The sequence below is a fragment of the Myotis brandtii genome, unplaced genomic scaffold (genome assembly GCF_000412655.1).
Source record: "Myotis brandtii unplaced genomic scaffold, ASM41265v1 scaffold378, whole genome shotgun sequence".
Taxonomy (NCBI): Eukaryota; Metazoa; Chordata; class Mammalia; order Chiroptera; family Vespertilionidae; genus Myotis; species Myotis brandtii.
In genome coordinates this window covers 287,373-312,171 of record NW_005364521.1, presented here as the reverse complement: position 1 = coordinate 312,171, position 24,799 = coordinate 287,373, and the positions used below count along the sequence as shown (strand labels likewise).

Here is a 24,799-nt window from a genome sequence, read left to right as displayed (position 1 = left end):
TAGAGCATCTGCCTGCAGACTGAAGGGTCCCAGGTTCGATTCCGGTCAAGGGCATATACCTTGGTTGTGGGCACATCCCCAGTAGGGGGTGTGCAGGAGGCAGCTGATTGAGGTTTCTCTCTCTTTGATGTTTCTAATTCTCTATCCCTCTTCCTTCCACTCTGTAAAAAAATCAATAAAATATATTTTTAAAAAAAGTTAACAAAAACAGTAGCAACGTTGTTTCAAGCTAATTATTTTTAAGTAGCATAGTACTGAATTAATTGTCCAAATTAAAAACTTATAATTTGGTCATTTTTTTTCAATACATTTAGAGTTTTGACTATATTTTCTGCTTATTGATTTTAGGCATATCTTGATATGTGTGTGCGCGCGTGTGTGTGTACAGATATAAATGTAAATCTGTTATTGGGATGTCTCCAGGATAAGGGTTTTGTGAAATGCAAATTGACAAGGGGTTCTAGAATAAAACTCTATAGAGGTATAAACACGCAGCTATATTTATTAATACAAATATACATATAAACAGATGCATAGGTATGTTCATGGAAATATTTCTTTTTGTAAATTAGTTATATCTACTTCCTGGTGTTCAGTTAGCCTTTAACTGCACCAGCATATCTACATAATAACACATGCTGAAATGTATTTTCAGGCAAAGATTTTCGTCTTTCAGGAACGGAAGGAAATTAACACTTATTTGCTCAACTATTTTCCAGATGCATGATATTTCATGGCAGTTATGACATAGATATTAAGCTTTAAGAAAATGAGTGGCTTGGATTTGAACCCAGGTCCGTCTCACCCCGAAGCCTCTTCCTATATCACATTGAATACCACAGCGATCTGCCATCCACTTCTCTCCACTGACCATTTGCTCTGGAAACCCAAGGTCAGAGCCTGTTCATTCTGCCCATCTGGCTCTCCCTTCTCTCAGGGTGATGTGTCTCCTTGTCCCAGAACCTCTTCTATTGAAAAGTCAAAGGGAGGTCCACCATGTTGTTACTGAGCCTTTGCTATCTTCTCTATGAATTCTTGAAGTGTTGTACAATATTCACTCAACCAATCATTTAGAAATGGAGATGTGTCAGATCATGGATCTCTCTACAGTATTTGTCAGGATCACACTCCACTGCCTCCTGGTTTGTAAAGATCTCTCTCTTGCTGCAGACATAAAGGAGTGCTTCATAGTATTTAAACTAGGAATTCTTTTTGCTTGGCAATAAGGCTTTGGCTACAACAAAATCAGCTCATAACTGAAAAATAGTATGTCTCGAGTGACTGAATTCACAACCTGAATCCCCCTCCATTTTAAAAACAGGAAGTATCATGAACACTTGTTTCTACTTCATTCTATATGAAACTGATCAAAATATTTCTAGAAAACAAATTCTAGAAGTCTCCTTTTTAATTTGAAATTTACTATAACACCAGTATTGTAAAATTAGCAATTGGGAATTCTATGCATTTAACCTCTGGATACTTTTTTTATGCCTACCTTATTTAGGTTTATTTTCAGGGGTGAACAAAGGCTACCCAGAGGTTACAGATACGTCATGTAGCACTTACTATAACACCAGTATTGTAAAATTAGCAATTGGGAGTTCTATGCATTTAACCTCTGGATACTTTTTTTATGCTTACCTATTTAGGTTTATTTTCAGGGGTGAACAAAAGCTACCCAGAGGTTACAGATATGTCATGTAGCATATCAAATCTGACATTTAATCCTTGATCCCACTCATGATATTTAGTTTTCATTGAATGGAACTCTCCTGCGGTGATGTGGTAGATGTCTTTCCCACATGGGGATGCCATTTCCTTTTGGAGTCCAGGCCTCTACACTTGGATGAAAGTTTTCCAATGTTTGTGTGTCTAGAAGGCTTGCTTAGTAAAGAATCACAGCTTTCTCCTCATTCATGTTCCAGTGGAAAGAAGTTATGATTCCAAAATTCTTAAATAGTCTAATTTCATTGCTACTGCTAGAGATCAATCTGGTGTTAAAAATTTTCCTAAACAGGAAGTTGTTCCCCTAACAAGAAAGGTGCAACAAAGGTGTTTGTTGGGAAGGGTTGGGACCAGAGGACAAGAAGCAAGGGGCAGGGGAGGTTTCCCACTTGTGAGCTGTGCCTCCAACAGGGTTAAAAAAAGAAAAGGGTGTTGAGAATAAGGCAGGACTCTTAGGAGAAAATGTTAGCATTCCTCAAGGCAACCCAAGTCACTAAGACAAAAATGGTTCCAGTGTTTCTTCCGAGAAAGGCAAGCACACACCACATTCCCGAGAGCTTCCTGATGCAGCACAGGCAGATGCAAGGAAGGAAGAGGTACTTACTGTTTGGATCTACGTTTTCACAGAGTTCTGTCTTTGCCTCACCGTTGGGTCTGTCACTAGGTTTGTGTGACAGCCGTGATGACATGGTGGCTGCTGTGACTACTGCCTTGAAGCTTCGCTTCCGTTTCTGGACATTGAGTTCAGGGTGGAAAATGATGATGTACACTTTCGGCATGTATAGCATCCCCAGCGCCACTGACGCACTTAGGTTCATGGAGATTGTAAGCGTGGTGGTTTGTATGTAGAGCTAGGAGACACAACACACAAGACACTATTACAAATAAAATGACCGCAGAGGGAGTCTTAACACTTAACGTGATGTCAAGAATGACTATGGCTAGGAGAGATAGCATAGCAATCTCCAAGGCTTTCTGATAAAAAAAAAAAAAAGCAAGACAGGATAACTCTGAACATTTATTGGAGAGTTTATGCATATTTTTATTTGAATTTTTATTGTTTGAATGTTTGGGAGAATCCATGTGCGTGCTTGCCCTGGAGAAGTCTCCTACATAGAATTTCGGAGTAGATCCAGCATCAGATTTGAAGTACTTTTAATCAGAATGGCAATTGAATATGAAGATGGGCAGATCATGAAACCTGTAAAACCTTGCGTAAGGGAATTGGTTTTTTCCCCCATATCTACACAACATGATTAACTCTACATGACCTGTTGATACACAGAGACTCTGGGGCCTTGTTTAAAAAGTCCTTATGTCAATATATATCAATACATGCACTTTGGGCATATATAGTTTTTCAAAGGGGTTCACCTTCACCATCCCTACAAAGTAGTGACTGAGTTTCCCTAGAGAGTAAGCCCTTCTTGCTTAATTCTGATGTTAAAAATACCAAAGGCAGGGGACCAAGATCTAGTTATGTTGTCTTGTCCAGTGTCTTTACACTGACCAGTTGCTAATAGGTTGCAAGATCTCCTTCTGACATTATTTGTGGTTTGGACAGTGACCAGAGCTGCCCTTGTCTCCTTCTGCTTCCTTGGGAATTCAATTGAGCAACCACCCACTCACTGTTTGATGTGTTCAATTCTTGTCTGGCCTCCATTCAAAAAGATGAAGGTGGAAGGGTGTAGGGAACTGTCAGATCAGCGAGGGAAAAACTATAGATGACTTGGTCCAGTTGTGTTTATAAAGTGCCCTGTCATGATCTAGAAGTGCCCCCACAATACATTTAGGTATATTTGTATCTTACAAGACTTGTCAAAGCTAGATGAAATGTGAGGTGATGGATGTGTTAATTAGCTGGATTGTGGTAATTATTTTTCAATGGAGCTTAAGTCATCATGTTGCATACCTTAAATATCATGTTCTGTAACCTAAATATATACATATTTAATTTGTCAATCATACCTCAATAGGCTAGATAAAAATAAACACCTTTAATTTGTCAATCATACCTCAATAGGCTAGATATATATAAAAAGATAGGTAGGCAGATAAATCAATTAAAATTTTGTTTAAATAAAAGAGTGACTAGCTATCATAGTCTTCCATGTTAGTGGAAAGCCTAGTTCCTTGAGAACATATTGGTCATGATTTCCCACAACTTTGCCTTTGCATCGATCTGAGGATAAAATCCCCATCTTTTTAAAAAATATATATTTTTATCGATTTCAGAGAAGAAAGGAGAGGAAGAGAGAGAGAGAAACATCCATGATGAGAGGGAATCATGGATCAATTGCCTCCTGCACGCCCCCTACTGGGGATGGAGCCTGCAACCCAAGCATGTGCCCTTGACAGGAATTGAACCTGGGACCCTTCAGGCCCCAGGCCAACACTCTATCCATTGAACCACACCAGCCAGGGCAAATCCCCATCTTTAATGGATTCTACAAGGCCACGAATCATCTGCACCCTGTCTACTTTACTGACCAATTTTTCACCACTATCCCCACCTCTCTCTCAGGGCACCATCTGAAGGGGCACTCCTTCAGGTCTTGAAGATGCTATGCTCACTCAACCACAGACCCTGCATACGTGCACACATGCAGTTTTACTTTATTCTTGTTTTCATCTGTTAGGAACGTTCCTCCTCTGCTGCTTAGAACATCCATCCAGGCTGCCTCCAGATAGGCCAGCTCCTTAACTCCCATGCCCTCAACAATCTGTTGTCTTTACATCATTGGTTCCCATTTGTAATTAATACTCCCACTACCCTGATCACTTGACCATCTGTCTCCCCAACTAGGCCATAGCTCTAGGCCTGTGTCCATGGTGCAATTTGTATCTGCAGTGATGGCAAACAGTAGGCACTTAATAAATACATGATGAATGAACTCATGTGTTTGTATGATAGACACCTTTTCCTACCTATGCCTGAGTGATCAAACAGCCTTTCTCTAAATATACTGCAGAATTTCCATGTCACCTACTGGCTGCCTGGATCTTTCTGATCTTAAAATAGAACCTAAAAGATAGTAAGTACAGCCAATCCTCAATGTTGTCAATAGGTTCTGCAACTTAGCAAAATGAAATATAAGGAAATCAATTTTACCATAGTCTAATTGATATACACATGAGTTAAGTTCCTATGGCATCTCATCAATGTTATAACAAAACAACATTGAGTGAAATGCTATTATTTGAGGGCCTGCTATACTATGAAAGTACTGTAAAATAAGTAGAAAGATTGGAAGGCTTCGGTCTACAGGGATCTCAGAGGTATTGATCCACAGGGATCCACCCCCATTAAGCCCCAGGAGGGAAACTAAGTCACTGTTTCTTTGCTGTTAATTGGGAGACTCACTGTTAAGCTCTGAGTGTTCAGCCCAGCGTCAACTTTAGTACATTCCTTTAGCAAGTTGCAACACCTTTATTTTTAGTCTCAGCTGATCTGATGCGTACTGCAAAATGCTTAACTCTATTTCATCTTGGGTACTTCACATCCTTTTATTTAATCTTCCTTACTATTTCTTTAGCGATGTGAAGGCATTGGTGTCCATGGAGGAAAGTCTTCCCCACCGTGGTCAGTCCCCAGTGGCCTAGGCTTGTGGGAGGGATGCCAGGTGCCTTGTAATTTCTGTGTGTTTTGATAATTAAACCTTAATTTTATCATCAACCCAAATGTTCCAGATCCAGCTTCTACTGCTTGGTTGAATGTGGCTTTCCGTTCATCATGCATAATCCAGTTTATGCAACTAGCGAGCATTGAGGCAAGGGATTCGGAGCCCAGACAGCCAAGAGCTTTGCATAACATTCTTGAACAGTAGTTTTCCTAAAGTCCGATGCATGGAATGCATGCAAATATTTTCTTTGTCTCTCAGTTTCCTTATTTATAAAATGAAGATAATAATAGTTCCTACTTTATGGGGGTTTTGAAGATATAATTAATATATGAAGAGTGGTTAGCAGAATGCCTCGGAAATAAGTGCCCATGAAATGTCAGCTGCTAATATTTACTTCCTGGCTGATATTTATTTATTCGATTACTCGTAGCTCTGCGCACGAATCCATGCACGAGTAGCTCGCTGCTGCTTGCCTCAGCTGGCCACCCTGCCCACTGCCACTGGTAGCTCTCTGCCACTCATAGCTCGCCACCCTGCCCTCCTGTAGCTCTCCACTCGCTGCCCTGCCCTCCTGTAGCTCTCCGCTCGCCACCCTGCCCTCCTGTAGCTCTCCGCTCACTGCCCTGCCCTCCTGTAGCTCTCCGCTTGCTGCCCTGCCCTCCTGTAGCTCTCTGCCGCTTGTAGATAGGTCGTGACGTTACAGTGTCCCGGCTAATTTACATATTCCTCTATTATTATATTAGATGGGGGTGTAGGTCTCAAGATAAGGCTTCTTCTGTATCTACTTTTACATATTTTTAACTTTTTACATATGTCTTACTGATTAACTAGGTTGTAATGTCTAAAACACCACACCTATTCACACCTTGTCTGACTAAAATGTAGCAGCACATAGACTATTAGAGCACACAGACAGGTGTGTACTTAATTCAGTGCCAGGCAGAGCCCACTTGAATCTGCTCCATGCATTTTCTCATCTTGGCCTAAAAGTTCATTGTCAGATATAATGTGAATTCATATGAGATCCCAGTGTTGCTTTGTAAGTAGGTGTAGTTGAGTTTTCCTTATCTAATTCTCAATTTCGAAGATACTAAAGAATTTGAACACTTGTTAGATAGTGCCCATGAACAAATGTTGAAATTTGCCCATTCTTCTGGGTAAGTTTCACAATCAGTTTATACTTGAATATTATTTTGAGAGATTTCAAGTCATGCTGGTAATAGTTGTAATAATGTCAAGTTTTAAATTTTGCAAAATAGAGTATTCTCACTATTGTCCAAAGAATAAAGAGAAAAAGAAAGTAAAGAAAAATTTACAAGGCCTATAGATAAATATAAAACTAGAACTATTAGGAAAAAACCCAGTTTTAGATTTTTAGGTTCATCAAAATAGTCTCATAATTTCTAATGATGTCCTTAATAAAAATTATGTACTATAAGAAATTAACCAACAATATATTTATATTAATGAATTAACACCTTTAAATATGTGAAATTAGCAAAATTCTGGGACTATTTGGTGGGGTCAAATCATTAATATAAGAGTTAACTAACTCATGACCACCTGCTGTCCATTCCCTCTTAGTTGTATTTTCAGACAGGCTATGTGAGACATACCATACTTGTCCACTATTTATGCATTCATCCACTTATCCATTCAGCATTTTTATTGAGATACTGCTAAGTGACTGCATTGACGCAGGCTTCAGGCACAGCATTGTGAAGATGGTAGGCATGATTTGCTTTGAAAATGCAAAGTCATCCTGACGAGAATGATGTATTAGGGAACAATCTGAGTATAACACAAAGTTCATGTTTGCAAATATGTGATTTCTTCCCCAAGAAACACAGTCAACTGCACCCAGCTGAACCCAGCTGTGTGGGAATATATGAAATGCACACACACACCCATGCCTCAAGCATCTGCCAGCTCCCCACTTCGGCAATGTCACCATGAATCACAAGCAGCAATATGTTTGGCACCTGCTTCCATGAGCAAACATCAGGCTTTTTTTTTAAGGTAAAATGCCACATTTATTGTGATATTTATATATTTCTTAGTCATCTAACATATATAAAACCAGGCCACCATTTTTATTAGATTCCTATCCTTTTTAAAAACGTCACTGATGATATTTTTGAGTATGTGTCCCTAACCCAATTTTTTTCCGTAATTTCTGTGTTTATTGCACACTATTGCACAGCACGGTGATTTTAAAAAACACAATATGTCACCTTATAGCAGAACTGACTGAATAATGATCACGATGTCTGCCACAAAGTATGTGCTTATTAAATTCTGGTTGAGCAAAAACGTCTACACTTGAAGCAAGTATCAGGTATGATAAATATCCTTGGCATTCAACACTGTCTTAAGAAAAGCTCTTAGTCTTTTGTTGTTGTTAACTACTATTAGTGTGCCTCTGGCCCTCATTTCTAGGGTGGAGATAACAGTACCTGTAAGGTTGTTGTTAGCATCAAACGGGCTCACAGTTGTAAAATATACAAAGGTACCCAGCATGTAGCAACCACTCAATCAGGGATGTTAGTATCACTGGTTTATTTATTGGATATAACATAAAATAACTTTTTTTAAGTGCAATCTTAGTACATTTAAAAAGGATGATCTTCCTTATGAATTCCACTGAATGAAAGCCTGTTTCAGGGAACAAAATCTCATTAAGTTGGCTTCTATTTTGTTTGAAAGTATACTCAGCCATTATTTTATCTGTCATTGACTATCTCGTAAGAAGTGACTAAATATGTGTTCCCAAGTGACAGCTGAGAATTGGGACAAGAAGGCTTTATGCAGTCTTCAGGTGGGATGGGAGAAGTTTCATAATTCTCATGACATCCCACAGTTTGTGAAATAAAAATAAAAAATTGTCTGATGCAGTCAAAAGGGGGAGGGTGTATTATTACTTGACAAATGTTTGGAACAGTCACGTGACTACATTGAAATAAAAGTTCCTGGCAGTTAAGGCCACCGTTTTCTATCCTTACCACCAATACCTCTTGCTTCCTAATTAGAGTAACCATATTTTTGAAAAATAAATACTGACACATGGCTGGGAATGTGACAGAATGTTCCAAATTGGGACTTTCTCAGTTATCCAGGGGTCAACATACTGAAGACTTTGCCTTAGTTATGAAAGGATACATGATGATAAAAGGATTAGCATGATGATGGGGGGGAATACTGGTTGTTGCTGTTTTTTTTTTTTCCAGGAGAGGGAGACTTGCATCTTCTAGAACAATGGTTCTCAACCTGTGGGTCGCGACCCCTTTGGGGGTCGAACGACCCTTTCACAGGGGTCGCCTAAGACCATCGGAAAACACATATATAATTACATATTGTTTTTGTGATTAATCACTATGCTTTAATTATGTTCAATTTGTAACAATGAAATTGGGGGTCACCACAACATGAGGAACTGTATTAAAGGGTCGCGGCATTAGGAAGGTTGAGAACCACTGTTCTAGAAGGATAGTGTAATGAAAAGAACAAGATCTTTGTATTCAGAACTGATTTCAAATGTTGGCCTTAGACAGTGGGTGGGTGACTTTGGGAAGCCACTTCAAGTGACAGACTGAAAATCCAAACCCTAGCAATTTGTTACAAGAGTGTCTGATATAAAACCCCATCTCATTTCACCACTACCACTGAGACCTTCTGTTCTGAAAATTAAAGGAAATAGTGTGTGAAAAGTAGTTGGCTCAGTGCCTAGTACATGGTGGGTGCTCAGGAAATACAAGGGTCTTTACTAGAGTAGAAGGTCCCAGCGTCTGCTTAGCCCTTCTAATAGCCACGTGAGTGAGCGATGTATAAATAAATATATAGATGACATACATAAAGAGATACACACATCAGATATGCTGGGACACACTCTTGGACAGATGCCTGGTATAACATTGTAGATAATGGAGGAAACTAGATGATCCTTGCACAAGACCTAGTTATACTGTGTTTTGTTTTTCTCATTTAGTATCTCCAGGCAGACATGATATTAAGTCTGCTGACAATTACATTATTTACTTGGACGGATGTAAGACGAGTGCTCCAGGTGAATGCAAATCAGTTCTCGAACAGGAGACAAGTGATTATGTCATGTTTGAAATCACCTACATCTCAGTTCTTTGCTCTCTGGACAGGAAGCCTGCGGCTGTGTCTATTCCTACATAGCAAAATCAGAGATGCTGTGATTCCAATGGACTACATCCTTGGGGAGTTGACTGTTCCACCCCCATGCCAGCCACCCTAATGCACTGCAGGCATTTTGATAGACAGTTGTAGGCAGATCACTTCTCATTGTTCTGGACACATACAGGCCCGGCCTACACACACTATGAATTTCTTTCCTCCACCAGCCGTCTGACCCTTCAATTTTGATTTCATGTGTTGCCCCCTCCAACTGCAAGACAGAAATTTTATTCTTTTACATAGCTAATACTGGCACTATTTGCTCTGTTGTGTTGTCTAAAGGGTTATTTACTATTCCTTCTGGTTGGAGAGCCTCAGGGATGTTAGGTCTCTGCCATTAGTGATTTAACATACAAAGGCAAAGCATTTCCCCCAGTCAGCCTAGAGACACACACTTCTGCCAGATCCCATTGGCCACCTTGGAATCCTGGGCCATATTCATCAAGACTGAACCTAACAGCCTTTTTGTGGGAGGCAATTTCAGATTCTGTGTTATAATGTGAAAATGCTGGCTTGCTCCTCGCTGGGGACTATACCAGGTAATATGCAATGATGTTCTGTATTACTTTGCAAGTAAACCAGTGGGTTAAAAAAAAAAGTCTGAACTGATTCTGTTTCTAAAGTTGTCATTTGAAATATCCCATTGGTATAAGAGCAAGGCTGTCTAGTTTTGCCAACTTTTAAAGACATCTTTGTAGTTCCAGTAAATATAAAAAGACAATAATCAAATGAAAATATCAATGTCAAATTAATAGCTAAAAGAAAGACAGTTTTTGCATTTTCCGGGCACATTTATTGTGTTTTAATTTGGACTTTCGTTCATTAAAATTGGACCCACGAGTGTCATTGAGGAGAAGACAATGTCAGACCTACAAAAAGAAAGGGTGTTCCTAGCTCAGCTTTCAACGCCATTGGCAATGGCTTTCTGAGGAACTTGGACAGGGTTTGGTCATCATAAGCATCCAGCTTTCTCTGATTGGCGTGGCTATTATTTTTCTTGACTTTCTCTGTTCCTTTGGTCTGTGTCTTTCCCGTCTTGCCGGTGAGCCGTGGCAGCTCCCTCCTGTGCTTTGGGTTCTCCCTTTCCTCTATTGTCTTTGCTCCCTGCTTTTCTACGAACACTAGTTTGTCCATATGTGCTTGGAGGGAGGCACCCCCCCACCAACACTTGCCTTGCCTGCATAAGGTGCCGAGATACCCATTAGTCACTGTGCTAAGTGGTGCTCCTGGCTGAAGGGCAAACCACATTCATAGCTGGAAACCAGGCCATCGAATTGCCATCCAGTGATACTAGTAACTGTGCACTGACTCCCTATTAAGACCCCCAGATGTGTAAGGGTTTATGTCCAAAAGGAGCAAATAACTGCAGTGAGATTCCCCAGAAAAGTAGAGACAAATGTTCATCCAGCCTGTGGCCCTAAATGACACAATGAGGGCTCTGAGACGGGGCCGGGAAATAACTCTCCCAGCAAGAGAGAGAAAAAGAGTGACTCAGGTTTTACCTCCATTATAAGATCCATTTTCCTTTCATTTTTGTTTCCAAGCTCTAAAAAGAACCATTTCCTCCCCACTCACTCTCAAGGGCCTGCAGTCTGGCTTCCGTTTGACCTCCTCTGAGTCTGCCCTTGAAGCCTTCCTAGACTCTTTGTCAGACCTGAGAGGTATTGCCTAGGTCTCATTTCTCCTTAGAACTCAATGCTGAGGACTAATGTACTGGGGGTTCCACTGTCCTGCTGCATTAGGTCAACTGCTCATCACACTTTCGATGAAGATAAAATGCTTAACGTGGTCAAGGAACTCTCCAGTGCCCCCCTTCTGCCTTCCCGCGTCTTCTCTGAGTCTTTCAAATGCACAGTATTCTGCCCATCCTCAAGGCTTTCGCACATCCGTTCTCTCTGCCTTAGATGCTGGTCTCACGCACCTGAAGCTGGCTCTCTCCTACCTGTCAGTCTCACTTCCTCCAGGAGGGCTTGCTTCTCTGACCTTCAAGTGCCTATGATGTCCTTATTCTCTTGCTTGCTTATAGAACACATTATCTCCCTTCATTACATTCATCACAATTTGTGATTATTCATTCATTTTAGTGCTTATTTAACAGTGTCCCTTCACTAGACTGTCCCCAGAGGGCATGGACCATACTTTCCACTTACTGGCCATAGCTCCTGGCGCACAGGAAGTACGCAGTTCACAGCAGCTGCACAGGGAACGAGTGCAATCTACCAAGGAGACACTGCGAAGCCAGAGAAGGGGGGTGGGGGGTGGGCGGGGGCGTGGCAGGTGCGCTAGGATTGCTGTCAGTTCCGGACTGGGATGCAGGCCCTGCTGCTGGCTGACAACTGGGGGAGCTTGTGCACCTCATTTACCCTTTCGAAGCCTGGATGTTGATACTTAACGAAATGATGTGAGAAATGGCAAAGAGCACTGGCCAGGAAGAGATGACCTGTAAGTGGGCCATCCTTCTTAAAATCTAATGCCCTGGTCAGAATGCTGTGTGGATAACATTTGTGTCTGTGTAGCACCTGACAGTGTAGCCGTGTGCTTTGGCTCTGAACGATAATCATTTCCATTTTTCCAGTACTATTGCCTCGAGCCATTTCATTGGCTTCCCTTCATCCTCCAGCCCTGTGACAGGACACGCCTCCGGAGCAGCCATGGCAGAGATAATAAACAGAGGAGACAAAACACAAAGATAAATGACCCCATTCTGGTAAAGACCAGAATATTTTGTAGAAATCAGCACACTGGCCTCTTTCATGTCCCTTGAATGTGCCATGTTCTCTCCTGTCACAGGGCCTTTGCATATGATCTTCCCTTTCCCTGGAACGTTCCTCCACCCCTTCTACCTTTCTGACCAAAACTAGCTAATACCATCCAGTTAATGAGCACTCCAAGCACTCATAATGATTAGTATTTAAACGTGTATGTGTGATTTGTATCTATTTCTCTCACCAGGAAACATGTGCGTTTTTTTTAAATGGTATGTTTTATTTATTTTTTTGTAATTGAAAAAAAAAATTAACGTTTAATATTTGATACCTTTTTTTTCTTTATTAAGGTATTCCATATGTGTCCTCCCCCCCCCCCCCCCACACACACTCATGCCCTCACCCCGCTGGTGTCTGTGTCCATTGGTTAGGCTTATAAGCATGTGTGTTTAGCTCACTGTTGTATCCCCAGAGCCTAGCATTGTGGGTGGAAAATACAAGGGACTTAACTGGTACTTTAAGGAAGGAAGTCTTAGGCCCACGGAGATTCCATTTGGAATCTTTCGCTCCATCTCTGCTATTGTCCCAGAGAATAAATTAGAAGGGTACCCCAGTGAAGGAGAGAGTGTGATGTTCCTGTGAATTTACATCCCCTGAGGGAGTACTTCCCCAACTGGCCCAAGGGAGGGACAGACTGTGTTGTCCTGGGGTTTGCCACCTGCATTTTCTAACCTCTCTTTGTTGTACTCATTAAACATAAAGCATAACTATCAGTAATGAGTCCTTCAGAGCCTGAAGTAACAATAAAAATCAACAGCCCTGTCCCCTTTGGAGAAAAGGAAGCTTTTCTTTCAAAACCCTTGGGCCAACACCCAGGTCAGCACCTAATTGTCTCCTCTATGGGAAAAAATGAAATGGTTGCCATGACAACTCAGTGAAGAGTTCAGGGTGTTTAACTTTTTTTTTTGTTTTTACAGAAAGCTGCTGACTTTGACTTAACTGAGATCTTAGATGCATTTTATTTTGCAATTCTGAGCCCTCTAGGAGTTTCTCTGAATCATCAATAAATATCACTTTAAAAAAATTCACCTTCTTTAGAAAGTGTGATGGCTCAGTCTAGGATAATGATAATGAAGAGGGCAGCAGGGGACAGATGAGAGAGCTATTAGGAGGTGGAGATGACAAGTGGCTGGAGTGGATGGGAGGAGTCAGGGTAAGAGAGGAACCAGGCCATCATTCTGGGCATTCCACCTCCTCTCAAGCAAATGCCAGGATGTTAATCCTAAACCACAGCAACATAGTCCAAACCCCTGAGTGGGTCTGAGCTCTCCTAAAAAAATGTTTCCACCCTGCTCCCAGCAAGGGTGGCCTGGCTATAGATCTTTGCAGGCAAAATGAATTGATATGAGCACAGCTGACTCCTGGGCCCTCTTCTAGAGTGCTGGGCCCAGAAATGTATATCAGCTGCCCCTCCCCGCACCCCAAGGAGCCCTGTTCTAGCCTCAGCTACTCAGAGCCAGTTCTTCACCATCAATTCCTTTTATTGCTAAGATTTTCTCTCTTTAGGCCTCAGCCCTGCATTTATTCCTATTTGGAATTCCTACCCTGCCCTTCTTTAAAAAAAATCCACTTTTTTAAAAAAGGATGAAAGAGATCCATAAATTGGTTAACTAATGGGCATCTGAGTAAACTGCTATCTCTTTACACCCAGAAAACATTTGGCTCATGTGTACTAGTAGAGTCTTTATAATTTAAGAAAAAATATTCTTAGATAAAAGTATCATTTCATCAGACTCTTGAAATAAAACCACATCAAACTTTGATATAATTCTAAGAAAAGCAGATGAATGAGTCTTAACACATAATCTTAAAAGCACATTCTCTATTCGGTTTTGGCTTATGGGATCGCCAGGCATTTCTTATGGGAACACACATAAAACTGAAATGTCTACTCGGTGATGTCCACAGAGATATCAGGCCCACACAGCGGAGAGCCCTACAGAAGGAGGTGTTTCTGAGCAGTTTCTTTTCCCTGATGCTGGTGACGTCAGCAGCCAGTGGTCCTCTGGGAATTCCTTGGCTGAGGAGTCTCATACTGCCCAAGGTTCCACCCCCTTCCCTCGGGAAGCCCCCAAAGAATGCCTGGGAGATGCTGGGGTAGGAGGCTCAGCCCTTTGCCCCAGCTGTAAATCAAATTGCATTTTCTAGAGTTCTATATGAACAGGGTCATATAATATGCACTCTTTTCTGTGTTGCTTTTTCCCCCCAATGTAATTATTTTGAGATTCACACACATTGTTGAATTTATTTGTGGCTGAGTAGTATTCTCTTGCATGGATTTACCACATTTATTTAACCATTCATCTGCCAATGGACACTTAGGTTGTAACCAGTTTGGGTTGTTATGAATGTCATATACAAGGCTTTCTATGTACATATTTTTCATTTTATTTTGGGTAAACACATAGAAGAGAAATGGCTGGACCATATAGTAGGTACCTGGTTAAAGTTTAAGAAACTACCAAAGAATTGCCCAATATGGGAATATCATTTTATGTGCTTTTCAGCAGTGTCTGAGAGAGAGTTCCAGTTCCTCTAAAGCAGCGGTTCTCAACCTTCCTAATGCCGCGACCCTTTAATACAGTTCCTCATGTTGTGGTGACCCCCAATATCATTGTTACAAATTGAACATAATTAAAGCATAGTGATTAATCACAAAAACAATATGTAATTATATATGTGTTTTCCGATGGTCTTAGGCGACCCCTGTGAAAGGGTCATTCGACCCCCAAAGGGGTCGTGACCCCCAGGTTGAGAACCACTGCTTTAAAGCCTCTCCAACACTTGGCATGGTCAGACTTTTGCATGTTAGCCACTCTAATGTGTGTGCAGGAAAATCTCATTCTCATTCTAATTTACAATTTACTAAAAAGCCTAGGTATTCAGCAGATTCCATGGGGTTATTTGCCACTTGTATGCCTTTGGTGACATGTCAGTTAAAATATTTTGCCCATTTGTTTTTTTATTGGCTTTTCCCTTAATGCTAAGATGTGAGAGCTTGGGATTCTAGACACAGGATCTTTATCAGATATATGCTTTGCAAAGTTCTTTTTTGCCCCTCGTCTGTGGCTTATCAACTCATTCTCTTAATTTTGTCCTTTGAAGAGTAGAAGTTTTTAATTTTGGTAAAGTCCAATTTTTCAATTTGCTCTTTTATAGATGGTACACTTTTTTGTGATATCTAAGAAGTCTTTGCCTAAGTGAAGGCCACAAAAAATTTTCTCCTATCTATTCTAGATGTTTATGGTTTTGGGTTTTATGTTTAGATCTATAACCCATTTGCATTAATTTTTATATATGGTACTAGGTACTGATCTAAGTTCATTTTTGGATATAAATATCATTCTAGCACAATTTGTTAAAAATGTATACTTTATCCACTGCGTTACCTTTGTGCTTTTGTAAAAAATCAGTTTTCCATGCATGTGTGGGTTTATTTATGGACTCTCTTCAGTTCCATCAACCTATTTGTCTTTCTTTACAATAGTATCATGCTGTAGCTTTATAATAATTCTTAAATTCAGACAGTGTTACACCTTCAACTGTATTCTTTTTCAGAGTTGTTTTAGCTGTCTAGGTTTTTTTGCATTTCCATATGAATTCTAGAATCCACTTTTCAATTTTTATAAGGAGCCTTATGGGGGTTTGCTTGTCATTGGACTGAATTTATAGGATAATTTGGGGAGACTTGCCATCTTAACAATATTGAGCCTTCTACCCCATCAACAATGTATAGCTCTTCACTTATTAAGTCTACTTTAATTTCTCTCAGCAAAATTTTGTAGTTTTCAATAAATAGGTCTGTTATATTTCATTGTTTTTCAAAACATTGAATTTTCCTTTTATTTTTTGCCTATTTTTTTTAAAAATTCCATTTTTCAATTATAGTTTACATTTAATACTATTTTGTATAGCATAGTGGTTAGACAATCACATACTTGACAAAGTGTGCCCCTAATATTTCCAGTACCCACCTGACACCATACATAGTTCTTAATATATTGACTATTAGAGGCCCGGTGCATGAATTCATGCATGGGTGGGGTCCCTCTGGGTGGCCTGCTGGGATCTGGTTGAAACCCGCTGTCCAATGACACCTGCAGCTCCTACCTGCCACTCCCGCTCATCCCGACCCCACTGTGCCTGCCACAGGCTCGTGCCCAATCAGTCCCGATCAGGAGAGGCTCACCAGCTATGAGCCCTGCATCTGGCGCCCTCCTAAGGGGAGTGGCCTGTGGGATGGGGCTGAAACCAGCTCTCCGACATCCCCCGAGGGGTCCTGGATTTTGAGAGGGCGCAGGCCAGGCTGAGGGACCTCACTGTGTACAATCGGGCCAGGGAGGGACCACAGGAGGGATCTAGGGCGTGTTCGGCTCATCTTGCTCAGTCCTAATCAGCTGGACCCCAGCAGCAAGCTAACCTACCGGTTGGAGCATCTGTCCCCTGGTGGTCAGTGCACATCATAGCGAGTGGTTGAGTAGCCTTAGCATATCATTAGCATATTACCCTTTGATTGGTTGTTCGGTTGTTCTGTCATTTGGTCTATTTGCATATTACCCATTTATTATATAGGATAATCCCTGTGCTGTATTTTACATCTCCATGACTATTCTGTGAGTACCAATTAGTACTTTTTAATTCCTTCACCTTTTTCACTCAATTCCCTTCCCTCTGGCAACCATCAGTCTGTTCTCTGTATCTATGAGTCTGTTTCAATTTTGCTTATTTTTTCTTTAGATTCCACATATAAGTGAAATCATATGGTATTTGTCTTTCTCTGACTTACTTCACCTAGCATAATACCCTCTGTGTCTATCTATGCTGTTGCAAATGGCAAGATTTCATTCTTTTTATAGACAAGTAATATTCCATTGTATTTATGTACAGTTATTTATGTGTCTATTGATGGACATTTGCGTTGCCTTCATATGTTGGCTATTGTAAAGCTTCAATGAACATAGAAGTACATATATTTTTGCAAAGTATTGTTTTTTATTTCTTTGGATATATATTCCCAGAAGTGGAATTGGTGGGTCAAAAGTAGCTCCATTTTTAACTTTTGAGTACTCCAGACTCTTTTCCAAAGTGGCTGCACCAACTTGCATTTCCGCCAATGGCTCACGAGGGTTCCCTTTTCTTCACACCCTTACCAGTACTTGTGGTTTGTTGATTTATTCATGACAGCCATTCGGACAGGTGCGAGGTAGTATCTCATTATGGTTTTAATTTGTGTTTCTCTGACGATTAGTGACAATGAGCATCTTATCATATTGGCCATTTGTAAGGACATAGAGTTTTTCAAAGCTCCCAAGCCCACGCCAATATCTTATAAAATGCCCCACATTCTGATTTGTTTGGTTTTTTCATAATTAAATTCGGGTCAAATGCATTTGTCAGGAATACTTCCAGGTGGCATTGTGCATCCTTCCAGGAGGTCACATATCAGGGGGTCTTGCAGCTGGTGGTGAGCACCAGATCTCATTACTTTAATGGCACAATTTACCTTTGTTTTTGGAAAATAATCTACGAGTGATACATTGAGAGAAAAATATTTTTTGAAAAGTCAATTTATAAGATTATTAACTTCTGCTCTAACATGTGATTATTTTTATCTATTTTCTTTCTTGGCAAACAGCATTTCAATTTTCTCTCTAGATTAGAAAGAATATACTAATTTCCCCTTGCCCTCATAATACACCACAAGGAGCAATAGGCCACTAGGAAATGTTTCCCTCACGGTGATTGATTAGGGGTGTGGCTTAGTCGGGAGAAAACCTGGCATGAGCCCTCAGGACATCAGGATATGGGTAAAGAAAATCCTTGCTCATTTTTCGAACCCCTTCCAAAGTGTTGAGAATGCAAGTTTGGTTCCTGTCTTAGTGAGATCTTGTCACTATGGAGCCAGCCAGGTTTTGATCAATTGTATAGGTTTATAAGCTAAGAACCAATCTGTTTTATAGGCCTTCAATCAGCATTAAACAAAAACAGGTGTTTCACTTATATAATGGTGTGTACTCTGTGTGAACAGATGGGGCTTCCAATAGGTGATCACTTTACTTCCAGACAGGATGTGTTTTATACTCTGTGAGGAGAATTTATGCCTATTGATAGTCTAGTTTGCCATCAGGCTTGGTGCTATGGAACATTACATATGAGAATGATATAAGATAATCACAAACTGGCTATCATTGATGTCACAGGAGATGCCTTTAAATGAATATTGTGCTCTCTGCTTTAACCCAATACACTCCTCTTTCTCCCTCATAGGATCTTATATCACATAGCTATAAAGCAGATATCTGTAAAATTCTATGTCCTTCAAACTGCATGCTGTACACTGTACTCTGTCCTGCAATGTTCCTCATTCCTTTGCATCCTGAATTAAAAGGTGTACTGCAGATTATGAGGAAGCAGCAATATTTATTTTTGCTCATGGGGAAAACTGCCAACATTCAGCAAGTTTCAGCTAATGTTCACCTCGTTTGGCTTGACTCAGAGCAGGTCTTGAAGGGAGACAGCTAGACAGAAATATGAGCAATCCAGACAAAGGGGTATTCAATTACTAGCTGGAGAAAATGGAAGTGCTTTAACTGTTTAAAACATTTTGCTTTACAGAAATTTTAAAATCTTTGCTAAAAATGCAAAGAAATGTTTGATATCAAATGCCCCAACATTATATTTATTTTAAATGTTAGTATTAACATTTTTAAAACTTCCATACCTTATTATATTTTCATAAATTAAAAAACAACAAAACAAAATAAAACTGCTGAAATTCATGTAAACAGAAAGGGATGGGAAATTACTGGAAAAATTCAAAAACTCAAATTGAATCTAGATCACATATTTTACAGTAACCACTTGATGATTTCATTTTATTTGGTATTTGCCATTCTGTGGACTATATTATAAACAATGATATGGATTTTTCTAAGATATGTTATCACTATTTACAGAATCTCCCCCCTCCCTCCAAATGTTCCCGTTAAACTGTCTATGCAGCATTTATCACGGAGGGCATCATTAACGTTCTTTACATTAGCGCTCTCTCTAAAAATTGACTGAGTCAATTTCACTGGATTTTATACATTTCTGTTCTGGGGAACTCTTGCTGTGGCTCACTTTTATTGACTGTCACAGATTGAATGAGTGACAAGAAACATGAAGCAAACCAAAATTATTCCCAGCTTCCATCTAGGCAAAAAGCTACAAAATATGGCCATGGAGCCAATCTTCATTCCTCAAGACCAAATAGTTCAAGTTTCACACAATCAAATGTTTCCCCTCCCTTACTTTTAGAAAAGTCTCGATTCAAAAGATGTATAGCGTGCATTTATTGTGGGCCTTAATACTCTATTGTCTAAAAGTATTAGGAATTTATTGAACTAGGTTTATAAAATTCACCATGAGAACGAGCAAAGCTTAAAACGTCAAAGATCATTTAAATTTTTGGCTATGGATGTATACACACACACACACACACACACACACACACACACACCCACACACACACACATTCTTTCTTCATCCCGTCATAAGGAATGCCTTTTGATGCACATGAACTTGAGAATTATAGAGGCACGTAGACGAAATAGTGTTTTTCATCCTTGACAATTCTGGCTCAGTCATTGTTTTATGGTTGAAGTCCTTGGTGACCTAGCAGGTGTGGGGACACATACCTGGGGGCAGAATGGTTTCCCAGAGCCTCACCTCCTTATTTAGTGGGACTGGCCTCTGGAGAAATGAGTGGTTGCTGTAACTGCCAGCCTGGTTGGTATACCGAGACCAGTCCTCTGGGTGTCCCTCAAGGACCAGATAATGCCACGCTTTCCTGATTTGTCCAGGCAGAGTAAGTTAACACTGTGTGTATCCGTCTTCCCTCCTCTCCCATCCATTGCCACGCTGGACTTTGAGGCTTTCTGAAGCACATGTATTCATTCTGAAAGTCCATCCCCTTAATGTTAATAACTAGCAAAGTGGTAGACAGTTACTAAATGTTTATTTTCTTTTTAATGGAAGGAATGCTCATCTATTTTCTTTGCCTTGATATTTCACCACTCTGCATTTCCTCAATGGAAATTAACATCCAATGAAACTGTCTCCTCTTCCAAAAGCATGTTCTACCTACTTTCACTTTTCCCATCCTCTATGGATTGGGTAAAAGCAACACATGCACATCACAGATGAACCTGCCCACAAGTTTTTAATCTGATAATAGAGTCATCATTTCCATTGGTTTTTACCCAGGGTGTGCTAACACCATGAAGTGATGACAAATAATCACTTCACGATTACCTTATTTTACTCTGAATTCTAGCTATGTTCTTTTCTACTTTCTTAGCATTTTCCTCATTTAGGGCACTCTGGTGATATTGGAATGGAGAACTCCAGAATCACACTACCATACCCTAGCGGTATTGGGAATTGTGGACTGAACAATAACATATTCTGGCCATTATTTCTGTGGATGTAGGAGGCATAGAAAGTATGTATGACACATAGAAAATAGGCTTTATTTTCTTACACACAAACTTGCCATTTCTTTGGCAGTTGTTACCTGGTCAGACACATTAGTTTATACAGAAACTGTAGATTTTTTCTGTGGATTTCAGTGTCTTTGTTCTTCACCAAAAAGAAACACTTGTTATGTTCCCAGTAGCCTAAGTGTTCAAGTGGCATTAGTCAATGTGAATTCCCTGACCAGCTCAATCGCTAGGAATTTACCCACTTAAAAATCAACCATTATAGGTGCTCTAATCCTTCCATTCATAGAGATATCCTGATATCTGAAAGCCCCAATTATTTAATTTGTTTTTCTAGGACCTCTTCTAGACTAGTTTTTTTAAATGCTCTACTTTTGCCCTAACTGGTTTGGCTCAGTGGATAGAGCGTCAGCCTGCGGACTGAAGGGTCCCGGATTCGATTCCGGTCAAAGGCATATGCCTTGGTTGTGGGCACATCCCCAGTAGGGAATGTGCAGGAGACCGCTGAATTGATGTTTCTCTCTCATCAATGTTTCTAACTCTCTATCCCTCTCCCTTTCTCTCTGTAAATAATCAATAAAATATATTTAAATGCTCTACTTTTCAAATGACATTCCCTGGGTAGGTGGTAATTTACACTTTTACGTGGAGGCATCATGGAGCCTGACTCAAATATAAATGCATGCTGATGTGTCCCTAGAGATGGGGTTAAACTTGCCGGTGACAGAGCATGTAAAACTCTACCTGCCTTTCTGCTGTCTGCCACCACACACACACACTTCATACATGTCATTTTATAGGCGCTAGGACATGCACATTTAATAACACACTCACACTTCAATTTATAGACAAGGTGAAAACAAATATGAAGGAAAGACACCCATGCCCTGGCGGACCACCACATAATCTCTTTGCATGTTGCTGTCATATTCCAAGGACACTGCTAGTTTCCTTTCTATTAGTATCAATTTCATCATCTGAAATAATGTTATTCTCATATCTGGGATTGTAAGTCGAGGTTCTTTATGTGACATGGATATGGTTGCATAGCCTGTAAGTGGTGGGACCCAGATCTGTCTCACACATGGATTCCTTATAAAGAAACCATGAAAACAGATATAGTTATCTTTGGACTTCTCCTCATGTCCACAATTTCTGCAAAGGGCAAGGATTTCTATTCATAGTAAGAAGTTGTTCCTTCAGTTGGAACCCAGATGGTGCTTTGGGAAAGCAGAGATTCATGCTTAGTCTCTTTCCTGTTATGAAGTCCTTGGCATCTAACAGTTGTGACAATTGGCAACCCTGAACCGAGGTGATAATCCCCCATCCGGAGCATTGCCCTGTTTGAATGAGACATAATGCTGCATTCTCGAACCAACAAGAAGCCATTTGATTATTGGTCAGTGCAGTGGATCAGACTGTTCTCCAACTCTCTCTCTCTCCCGTGACAGTGACGTTATTTGGAACAAGGGTCTTTGCAGATGTTAACATTAAGGATCTCACGAAGAGAACATCTTGGATTAAAGTGGGCCCTAAATCCAATGACAGTCTAAGTACCCTTAAAAGATAATAGGAGAAAGCAGAGGTTAGAGTGACATGTCTACAAGCCAGGGCAGCCACGGAATTTGCTTGCAGCCAACAGATTCTAGGGCAGAGACATGGAACAGACTCTTCCCAGACCCTCTACAAGGATCCAAACTTGCCAACATCATAATTGAGAATTCTTGGTCTCCAAGACTGTGAGAGAATACATTCCTGTTGTTTTAAGCCACCGAGTTTCTGATAAATTGGCAGCCCTAGGAAACTAGTGCAGCCAGTCTGGGAGCTCATGCAAACCCTAAGGGTCTTCATGAACACAGCATCAGTGGGATTGGTTTTTCTTTCCTCCTCCCCCTCCATTTTTCCTCTCTGCCATCTCCTCCCTTTCCCTTCTTAGCTCAAGATACCATAACCAAGTACCATATATTGGGTGGTTTAAACAACAGGACTGTATATTTCACAATTTGGGAGGCTGGGAAGTCCAAAATCAAGGTGTTGGCATGTAGGTTTCATTCTTAGGCCTCTTATCTTGGCTTGTGGGTTGCCAGCAGGGCACTGTGTGCTCACATGACCTAACCTATATGTGCAGGGGGAGAGAGAACAAGCTCTCTGATGTCTTTTCTAATAGAGCACCAATCCCATCATTCGGGTCCCACACTCAGGACTTCATCTAACCTTGACTATCTCCCAAAGGTGCCATCTCCAAATACCATCACATTGGGGTTAGGGTGGGGGGTTAGCACTTCAATATCTGAATTTTAGGACAGGCACAAACATTCAGTCCATAACTCTCCCTTCTCTCCTCTACCCCCTTTGGGTCAACTTTACTGGGGTATAATTATATACAAAAATTTACCAATTTTAACTGCATAGTTGTATGTTTTGGCAAATATACAATCATATAAATTACCACTACAATGATGACACAGAATATTTCCATCATCCTACAAAGTTCCTTCATGCCTCTATACAAACAGTTCTCTTTCCTAGCACCCTGGCAAACACTGATTTGCTTTTTGTTTTGTTTTAATCACTACAATATTGTCTTTTCTATAATTTCCTACAAATGGAATCACACAGAGTGTTGATTTTGGTGTCCAACTCCTTTGATTTAGCATAATGCTTCTGAGATCCATCCATGTTCTTAAAAGGAACAATCAATAGATTGTTCCTTTTATTGCAGATTGGCATTTCATTGTATGGATAGATTATCATTCACCTGTTGATAAACATTAAGGTTGTCAGCAGTTGTTGGTGATTATACCTAAAGCTGCTATGAACATCTATATACAACTTAAGGTGGACATGTTTTCATTCATTCTGAATAAATACTTGGGGGTAGAATTGTTGGCTCATATAATTTAATTTTAAAAACTGCCAAAATATTTACTAAAGTGCTGTTCAATTTTGCATACTTCTTAGTAATGTATAAGTGTTCTACTTGTTCCATGTTCCTGCCAACATTTGGTGTTGCCAGTCTTTTAACTTTTAGTCATTCTAGTGGGTATGTAGTAGTATCTCACTGTGGTTTTAATTTGAAGTTTTGAGATAGATTTCACACTTCTAATCTTGCACAGATTCTCCTTTCAGTCATTCCAAAGAGCAGAACTGCATGCTGCAGCTCATTCTTAGGTTAAGATTTAGTAACTTTAGAACTTTGAACCAATACAATGCAGGAAAATATTAGTAGATGTACCAATCATGGCACCTAATGTCTGTATGCTTATTATTAGCACTTGCCCACAGAATCATCCTGAGAACAATTCAATCATATTGGTTAAAATGTGCTTCTGATTCTCATGGACAGGGGCTGCTGGGTGACACATCTTAATCCTTACTAGACCTCAGTGATCCTATCTGTAACATGAAAGGGTTGGTCCACAATGATGGTTCTTAAATATGCATGCATACAAGTTATCCAGGATTGAGCTAACAAAAATTAAATGAAAGTTTATAAAATAAAGATTTACTTCTAGCCTCCCTTCCCTTTAGTTCAGTCGGTGTGGAATGAAAGCTGAAATTTTGCATTTTTAACAGTTCCGGTAATTTCTATACTGGCGGCCCTTTGACTAATTTGAAAGTAGCATACCTAAATGCTCTCAGGTTTCTTCTGACTTTGAAATTCTGTGAAGAACTTGAGATAATCAGGCTTTTCCTCAGTTTTCCAAAGAAACTACCTTGTAAATAGGAAATGCTTAATGAATCGAGGCTGAAAGAAATCATTGATGGGAAATCAATTTAAGTAATTAAATAATTACTTCCATTGGGCTGAAGCAGACAGCCCTAGGAAACCTTTACAAAAGTATCCACGAAAGGGAGGATGTTTCTCCTCTGTCAGCTCTCTGACTCCCATTAAGCGTGATCTGAAATCTTTCACCTGCTCTATCACTATTGATGTTGGGCCAAGGCCAATGGACTGAGTTTCTCTGAGACAGTTTCTTCGTTGTACACGGGTGTGAGG

The 24,799-nt window shown here is 40.2% G+C and overlaps 1 protein-coding gene across 1 annotated transcript in view; it reads right to left on the bottom strand.

Annotated features, from left to right (window-relative positions):
- The window catches only part of GRM7 (glutamate receptor, metabotropic 7), a 249,134-nt gene that overhangs the window by 9,648 nt on the left and 214,687 nt on the right, over window positions 1-24,799 (bottom strand). Inside the window, exon 6 of the mRNA XM_014544687.1 lies at window positions 2,333-2,579. Coding sequence (XP_014400173.1) covers window positions 2,333-2,579 — 247 coding nt within the window. The remainder of the gene's footprint in view (window positions 1-2,332; window positions 2,580-24,799) is intronic.